The following is a 9,179-nucleotide window of genomic DNA, read 5'->3' as shown; positions in this document are numbered from 1 at the left end:
CATTCTTTAGGCCGAATGACATGACTTTATAGCAATATAGTCCTCTATAAGTGGTGAAGGCCGTGTGTTCTTGGTCCGAAGGGTTCATGAGGATTTGATTGTACCCTGAGTAAGCATCCATGAAGCTCAAGAGTTCACACCCTGCTGTAGAGTCTACAAGTCTATCAATGAGAGGAAGAGGAAAGCTATCATTCGGGCATCCTTTGTTTAAGTCGATGTAGTCGACACACATTCTTCACAAGATCTTTTGAAGCAAGAGACTTTCCTTGGTCGGATTTTTCTTAACAAGGACCACATTTGCTACCCACGTTGGATAATTGACATCACGGATGAAGCCTACACTTTTAAGTTTTTCAACTTCTGCCTTCATTGCTTCATATCGTTCAGCATCATATGATCTTCGCTTCTGTCTCACTGGCTTGGTCTTGGGATCAATACTCAAAGCAATGACAGATGATATCGAGAGAGATGCCTGGCATGTCCTCGTATGACCAGGCGAAGACTTCAATGTTATCTTGCAAAAAAGAGATCAATGCCAACCGAATGGGTGGTGACAAAGTGGTGCCAATTTTCACTATGCGATCTGGATAATCTTTTGAGATAAAGACCTTCTCCAACTCTTCAACAGGTTGTGCTTGCTGGGTGAAAGAGTCATCTCGAGGATCGTCGGGTTGATTGTTACCACCGTGAATATTCAAGTTGGCTTTGTCTGAGCTAGTCTTGATAACTTGGTCATGTATAGAAAGTGTTTCTTTGGGTACATGCAAGTGTTGTTGCTTGACTGAAGTGCTGTAACATGATCGTGCATTAAGTTGATATCCTCTGATGTAACCATTGCCATAGGGGGTTGGAAATTTCATCAACAACATATGCGTGGATACCATGGCCTTGAGATCATTAATGCCTGTGCGCCCAAGGATGACATTGTATGCCGTTGGGCAGTCGACCACCAAGAAGTTAATGGTGATTGTGGTTGTGTACGGGCCTGTACCGATGGTGAAGGGTAAATGTACGCTCCCTAAAGGTTGCACGACATCACCAGAGAAGCTTATCAGAGGAGAAACCGAGTGATCGAGCAAGTGTTCAGGTACATTAAGTGTTTTGAAAGCTTCAGCAAACATGATATTGACCGACGCCCCTGTGTCTACCAGGATTCGTCGTACATCAAAGTTGGCTAAGTAAGCCTCCACAATCAGTGGGTCGTTGTGAGGATAGATGATACCTCTTTCTTCCTTAGGGTAGAAACATATTGGATCCCAGTTAGGCTTTTGATACTTGCCTCCCCTGATGTCTTCCATGTGAAACACTTAGTGACCAGGCTTCAACGTTCGTTCATTGTTTTTCATGGCCCTGTTGGAAGATTCAGATATGGGTGTGTCACCACTTATGGAATATATCACATTCACTTGGCATTGGTTGCGGTTATCCCTTGGAGGGTGAAGGAGGAACTGGTTAATTTTTCCTTCATGTGCCAAAGCTTCAATATGATCATGGAGGGTGATACATTTCTCGCCATCATGGCCATTATACTCGTGGTAACCACAAAACATGCCTGTGTTCTTCGTGGACTTGAAATCTGGCTCCTTCGGCCTTGCCTTTGGTATCAAGTCAACTATACTGGGGTAAATGGCCGTGCATGTGGCATTCAAAGGTGTGTATGTCTCATACCTCGGGGTAGGACCATTCTTGACACGTGTTTAGCCTATTGCATTGACCGCCTGGGGGTGGGTATTATCGTGGTGATACCTTTGGTTATCGCAATAGTGCCCCTTACTCATTGTATTAAAGTGAGACTGGTGAGGATGGAAGTCTTTCCTCTTGCCCTGAGAATGATACGCATGTTGACTTGGCGAGGTATTAGGTAAGGCAGGGGGAAGCGTCGCTGCTGTTTGGAAGGTTGAGGTCTTATCATTCAGTTGGATTTGGCTTCCACTCCCCATTTGCTGATAAGTGATGGCTGTAGAGGTTTCCCTTGATCTGTCCTTGCCTCGGCAGAGGCATGGTTATAAGTCTGTGCCATTACCTAAGAGTAAGTCTTCCAAGTGTTAGCATTGATCATGTACTTGAAGAAATAGTCGCGTAGGCCTGCCATGAAGGCTTTAAGGGTGGTATTGTCATCTGCCTCAGCGCAGCGAGAATACTCATGGCTAAAGCGGCCGGCATACTTTCGTAGTGACTCATCTGGCTTCTGGCGAATAATGTACAAGTCATCTGCAAAATGCAAGCGATCTGTTTGGAAGATGTGTTGAGAGACAATAGTTTCCTCAGTTCCTCAAATGAGTCTATTGTCTCAGGTGGAAGAGAAGACATCGTTCTTCGTCAGTGTGCATCCGGTATGCCATGGTGGACTCAAAGAGGTTAAGGTGTTCAATCGGGTCCTCCTTTCCAGTGTAGAGTTGTAAGCCAAGCTTCTGCTTTGTCTTTGCTTAGAGGGAGGTGTCGAGGATCCTCCTTGTAAAAGGGCCAGGCCTAGGTTGGTTCCAGTGAGGTATTTCGGCCTGATGTTTGGCCTTCAACTTGTTTACTTCCTCAAGGAGTTGTAGGACAAGGGGGTTCTGAATGGAGTCACGTACTGCTGGATCCTTCTTCTGTAATTCTCCATCTCCTCTTGGAAGTAGGAAAGCTTGGTCAAGGGCATGAGATTTTTCTTTGGACTCACCGTACTGACTTCCAGGGCGAGCCTGTCGAAACGTCCCCGAGTCCCCTGTACCTTCATATTCCTCTAGGACATGTCGCTCATTCCCTAGATTGGCAATTGGCTTGGGGCATGAAAGAGGACCGAACCTTTCAGAAACCCTTGGATCATTGATCTTCGAGCTTATGTGGATGGGGTTTTCTCGACGTTGCCTTAGGAAGTCCCGATAGTCGCGATAAACGGCTTTTGATCCTTCTACTCCTTCTGTAAGAAGGTGCCTTCCTCCACTTCTCCTGCTTCGGGTTGAAGGAGTTGGGTCGAGAGAGGTCTCATGTTGATCAACACCTTGATGAGTAACTCGCTCCCCATTATAGATATCCATGTTGAAGGCAGGTGATCCCCCATGTTGAGGGGCACCCAGGTGGTGGTTGACTTCCCCGGGGGCGATGAGTTCGTGTGTTTGAGTATGCCTAGCTTCATGGAGCATGCCAAAGAGCTTCTCATACTGCTCCTGGAGGATCTCATTCTTTATCGCTATCTTGTTGTTCTGAGCCTCTAGCTCATCGACTTTAGCCTGAAGAGCAAACCTCTTTCGTTCCTTATTTCGTTGCTTTGCATTAAGTGCGAGGGGGGTGTCGTTTTGCGTGTTGTGGCTCCCTTCACTCCCCATGTTGGAGAGGGGTGCCTGGTCGAAGGAAAGTGTGCGAATGGTGGAAACTAGCTTGACAAAGCTGGAGAGAGTAGGAATAAGAGCGATTCCCACAGACGGCGCCAAATGTTGATGCACAAAATCGGCTAGGACTTTTGTATAACAGAAAGTGTGAAGTTTGTAACCTTCGCTAGGTTGCTCTGGTCATTAATGTGGATAAGTACGTAAATGAATAGAGACAGGGAAACAAACAACACAAGATGTACGTGGTTCACCCAGATTGGCTACGTCCACGGAGTAGAGGAGTTCTCATTAGTTGTGAAGGGTTTACACAAATACATAGGTTCAAACTCTCTTTTAGTGAGTTCTAGTGAATAGTTTAGTACAAATGACATTAGGGATTATTGTGGGAGAATAATCCCCTTTTATAGAAGAGAGTTTCTAGCTTTGTTTTAACATTGACACGTGTCGTGTTGTGATTGGCCTCTGATATCGACACGTGTCGCGCTATGATTGGCCTCTGATACCGACATGTGTCATGTTGTGATTGGCCTCTTGGTTGGAGGAAAAGTCTTGTGGATCCTTGACGGTATGCTGTTGACCAATGCTTAGTAGTTTCGAGATTGGTCAAGTATGGTACAAACATTATTCATTAAGAAATGAAATACCAGAGTTATTTCACATAAGGAACAATATGTTTGAGTTGGCAAATCGACCGGTTGGGATATAAGAAACAGGTCATTACCATCAATCCAGGGAGTTTAGTGGTATGCGAAAAGGCTGCTTGATGCAAACCAAATCTCCAAATTGTTTTCTCAAATTGCGCTTGGTATTTACTATTTACTCAAGTGGTAATTTACTCATGATTTGCTTGTATGATATATTATATCCATATTGGATCCAACGGTCAAACCTCCTCGCAAGGAACAGTCTTCGTGCTTGTCACATGCCATTCTTTGACAGAAAGATAGATACAAGTAAACGCCTGTGCTAACTCTAACACGGGGTAAGGTTCGAGTGGTTGATCGAAGAATGATTCTGCTTCCGCCAGTATTTTGAGGCTGCTTGGTCAACAAATACAGATGAGCTAACTCCAGTTCATGGGTTGCTGCGTTCCCTTCATAGTCTCACATTTTGTCATTCATTCAATAAGCTTTTGGCAAACATCTTCCTTTTTGTTGGTTAACAACAATTGGTGCCGCTTGAACTATCAAAAGGAACATCCCCATGGTAAACATCAAATCTGGTATACGAATTTCATATTCGCCCAATTAATTAGTCAGTAATATCATATAGACACTAACCGAATCTATAAACCTTTTCAAACCCTCTAATCTTTGCTTAAACATATATCATGCTGAAAATAATCACTTAAGCATTTCAAGCCCCAAAAAAATGTTCTACACCAGTTCAAATAAGCTTTTGGCAACCCTGCAAAATACACTACACCCCACCACGAGTACATCTTACTAGGGAGTAGAAACTAGGAAGACAATTTTTCCAAGTTCAAGTTCCTTAAGCCTTGATAAACATGAGATTAGAGAGTTGGACTTCATTTATCCCACTCATCCAAAAGTTGTGGAATTATTGCTTTTCACTTTTGATCTAGTGTGTTGTAATGAAGTTACAAACATGCCTCTATTTACAGGAGTTTGATCCGACAACTTCTTACATACAAGAAGAAAATATTTCACCTCTTTATGACATTCTCATCTAATGCATTTAATGACTTTCACCAAAGTCCACTTTGGTTAGCTTTTTTACACAAACACATGTGTGACATTCACACCACATTTCACAAGTGTCTCATTCTTTTCATTGGATAGCCCATACATAGGCTTAGGATCTTCCATATTTACAACAATGAGGACTAAAGTATTAACATATTACATAGAACCAAGAATGTGGACAGCCACTTTATAAATAACATTTACAACAATTGGTTATATTTTATAGAAATTAAAAAAATTTGCAATGTGGTGGGTCATTCAAATGCAGTCGAAATTAGAGAAAAATTTCTCAAAAATTTAAAAGTACAAAATCTACAATGGGTCCCTGCAAAATTTATGTAGTGAATCGATAAATTACATCGATATTTATTGATTTTCCTATATCTTGCAATATAGGGTAAGTTTTCATTTCACACTCTCCTTTCCGTGTTGATTCTTGATTTTTCGAATATTTCGATAAAAAATATCAACAACTCATGAATATTGTAAACACTGCATATTTGTGACAATGACATGCCCTTGCAATTTTTTTATTGAAAAAATATTTTATTTATAAAATTATCTTTATAAGATAGAACAAATTTCAAATGTGAATTTAGGAATTAAGGCTGCATTTTAAAAAATATATACTGCCTGAAAACAGTATCAATGTATAAGGATCGCAATACAATTTGAATCCTTCCTGACCAGTAGGCGGGAACAGCAGGGGCTTATGCAATAACAACAATATATATGGTTTATCAATGACAACCATTTTAACTAAGTCTTTTTGTATTAACAAATTAATTCAAAATTCACAACAAATTAATTAAGAACCAGAAAAATGTCCAATATTTTAATGTCTAGCTAAAGGGAATGTCCAAATGTTTGGTAAATTAGCTCTAATCCGTCAATAATCCAATCCGTTGATATATAATAATGGAACCGACACGCCAATATTATTTTGCGTAGCCCCAAAAATCCATCTCTCCACGCAACGAGAGGTGCTGGTGGTTAATTTGGTTGACAGAAGAGGGTGCATTTGCATCCGCATACCTGGCTGTTCCTTTGGACGACGAGTCTTTATCATTTCCAAGATCATGAGAAGTAACCAGGCGATCGAGCATAGCCCATTCACTTATCCCCTGGTGATCATGATTATTATCTCTTCCGCCAGCTGTTCCAGCTCCTCCTGCAACCATATTTGGTTGATGATCTGGTTCGCACGTGCCAACCTCTAACCCTGGTTCACACGGTTGGTAGCGGAGACCCTCACTACCACTTTCACAGTCTCTAGGGTTTGTCATGAGCTGCTTGACCATGCCGTGGGCAGGTGAGTCGTCGGAGGGGAGCTGGGAAGAGTAGTCGTCATAGGAGGAAAGGGGCTTGTGGGCGAGGGTCGGGATAAGGGCTTGGTATTGGAAAAGAGAGTAGTGAGGCGGGGGCTGCAGGTGGGCGTAGTGAAGGCTTGAGTTATTGCTTAGTTCTTGGGTTGCTGCATGGTGTTGTTGGCGTAGTAAGTACTGGTTGTCTCTGTGGCTATGCATGAAGGAGCGAGCTTGCAATTGGCTGTTGCTTGATGCATTGTTGAGCTGCTGATGCTCTGAAGAGTTCATGCTAGAGCTTCCTCCTTCATTTGCAACCTTGAATAAATTCTTCTTCTTGAAAACTCTACAGATCACCCATCCATCTTCCTGCATATATGCAATATATATTTGTGGATACAAATTAATATCTTCGACTAATAGGTATATTACGTAAGAAAAACCTTAAACCCTAGCTAGTAAATTTTCTGATTATTTATGTTATAGTTATAACATAAATTGACGAGATAACATATATATAGAGTGATGAAAATGAAATGGAGATGGCGACAAGTAGTGCATACACTAGATAGGTTTCCTTGAGGATCATCGCCATCTTCAAGGCGGTACTCATGCATAATCCAGTCAGTCTTTTGGCCGTGGGGAGCTCTGCCTCTGTAGAAAACAAGGGTTTTTCTCATGCCAATCTTCTTGAAGGTGTTTCTGATGCATTTGTCCCGCCCTGTTGCCTTCCAAAACCCAGCGTTTGTGGCCCTATTTGTCCTCGACCCTGTTGGGTACTTTCTGTCTTTGTGGCTGAAAAAGTACCACTCGTTTTGTGGAGTCGACCCAATCCTACATCTCTCTGTGCGTACACGCGTGCATCAAACAAACAAACAAAAATTAATTAGATGTAGATGGGGCTTAGGGTTGCATTTGTATATAACTATGTCATTAATTTAAAATGGCCTCAGAGATATGACCCCCGTTGTTCTGATCTAGGTTAATTTATAGCAAATTAGCAATATGTATTTCAATATTTTGTAAAAGAGAATGTACATATCCTGGTCCACTGATTTACCTGACTAATCATATATATAAACTGTTCAACCCAACCAAGGTGTTCATTATATAGGAAAAGGATCCTCACCGGATTTTTTTCCTGGGATTCTGTGATCGTGATCGTTTATCGTACATTGTGCAGTCAGTTTTCGTTAGGTACTATTTATATTTAATTTTAAATTTTAAATTTTGAAATGATTTCTGACCGCACGATGTACGATGAATGATCACGATCACGAGATCCCCATGAAAAGAATCTGGTGAGGATCCTTTTCCCTTTTTATCTAATTAACTATTGAGTCCGGTGCGTATTACTAGTCAAGACTCAATAAATATTTTATATCATGAGAAATGATAAGGAGAGTCTTTTAAAGTGACACTTTTTATGGACTCTCCGTCACTTCATGTTTTTTTTTTTTTACAATTTTCGTGCTTATCTTATAAAAAATTGTGCCAAAAGCATTAGATGGTGAAGAGTCATGGAGAGTTCCACTTTTGAGAGTCTCCTTAGCATTTCTTTTATGAGTTTGGACAAAAAAACTTGAGATGACGGAGAGCCCATGGAGAGTCCCACTTTTGAAGGGGACTCCCTATCATTTTTCTTCTCTTATATTATTTACAATCATGTGTGCAACTTTTATTTTTCATGGAATTGCAAAATTGAGAAACTTCAAATCTTTCATGAGAAATGCTAAGATACTCTCTCAAAAGTAGGCTATGGACTCTGTCACCTCACAATTTAACGTCAATTATTTTACCAACATTATAAAATATTGTACCCAAAACATGAGGTGATAGAGTCTATGGAGAATCCCACTATTGAGAGAGTAATTCCCTTAGCATTTCTCCTCATTCATATGTTAATATATTATTTTCTAGAATTAATTATGTAAAAAAAGAACGAATTCATATGACATATACAAATGATCAATTATATGTTAATATATGCAAATGATCAATAATACATGTTGAATTCTTGGGGTGTGTGTGTCTGAGCAACTTTTGTTTATATTTCATTTTTAATGGTATTGCAAAAATTGAGAAACTTGTACGAATCTCTTAATCGTTAAATTTATTCTATTCTGGAATTGTGTAAAAAAGGGAAAAATTAAACGGCTTCATATACAAATGATGATCAGTTTAAACTCTTAGTGTGTAAATATAATTCAACCGAGAACTATATAAAGTACATGCATGACGATACTGTGAAAACAAATCTTAATAAAACCAATCACTATCGTGCAAAGACAATAACCTTGGAGAGAAAACCAATCATTTCTTTCCTGTTTCCAGCTTATTATTAATTAGAAAGGATTGCAGCGCTTGAACATATTAACTAGATCATAATTAAGCTCAAAGTAGAATATTTATAATTGCAAATCAGATCAACAAGTTTTCATACCTTGCAACTCCCAAGGTTCCATCTGATTCAAGTCCACCTCTCTAATGACCTCCATGTCAAACTTCTGAAAGGACACCTTCTTCTTCAAATAGTAGTGAAGTAGCTCTTCGTCCGTAGGGTGGAATCGGAACCCCGGAGGCACACCACCACTCGAAGAATTTGCCATCGATAATCACTTACCGATATCAAATATGTATGACTTGATTGCAATGTATCTAAAAATCGATATCCACAGCAGTAGTATTGCACTAGCAATTTAGTTAGATAGCGCTCCTCTCGCTGTGTGTTTTGAGTTTGAGCAATGAATGAAATTTTACCTGGGGATGGTGTCATGAGGCTTAAATATCATGCTGAGTGTCAACCGGGGGGATGATGATTTATGGGAAAAGGTTGACGGCCGGTAACTACGCCGACGGGG

General features: G+C 40.6%; 2 protein-coding genes across 2 annotated transcripts; both read right to left on the bottom strand.

The window, feature by feature from the left end:
- Positions 1-235: 235 nt before the first annotated feature.
- LOC125475815 lies at positions 236-1,298 on the bottom strand. The gene is made up of 2 exons (XM_048581180.1): positions 609-1,298; positions 236-502 (listed from the first exon to the last, which is right to left on the bottom strand). Exons 1-2 carry the CDS (start codon positions 1,296-1,298, stop codon positions 236-238), a joined length of 957 nt encoding a protein of 318 aa, XP_048437137.1.
- A 4,654-nt stretch (positions 1,299-5,952) lies between these two features.
- LOC103939067 (protein BEARSKIN2-like) lies at positions 5,953-8,927 on the bottom strand. Its single transcript, XM_009349122.2, has 3 exons — positions 8,762-8,927; positions 6,882-7,162; positions 5,953-6,687 (listed from the first exon to the last, which is right to left on the bottom strand). The coding sequence occupies exons 1-3, from the start codon at positions 8,925-8,927 to the stop codon at positions 5,953-5,955; spliced, it is 1,182 nt and encodes a 393-aa protein (XP_009347397.2).
- Between the last annotated feature and the right edge of the window lie 252 nt (positions 8,928-9,179).

The sequence above is a fragment of a genome, unplaced genomic scaffold (genome assembly GCF_019419815.1).
Source record: "Pyrus x bretschneideri cultivar Hongxiangsu unplaced genomic scaffold, Pyrus_bretschneideri_v1 Contig16, whole genome shotgun sequence".
Taxonomy (NCBI): Eukaryota; Viridiplantae; Streptophyta; class Magnoliopsida; order Rosales; family Rosaceae; genus Pyrus; species Pyrus x bretschneideri.
This window is presented reverse-complemented; position numbering and strand designations above follow the sequence as displayed.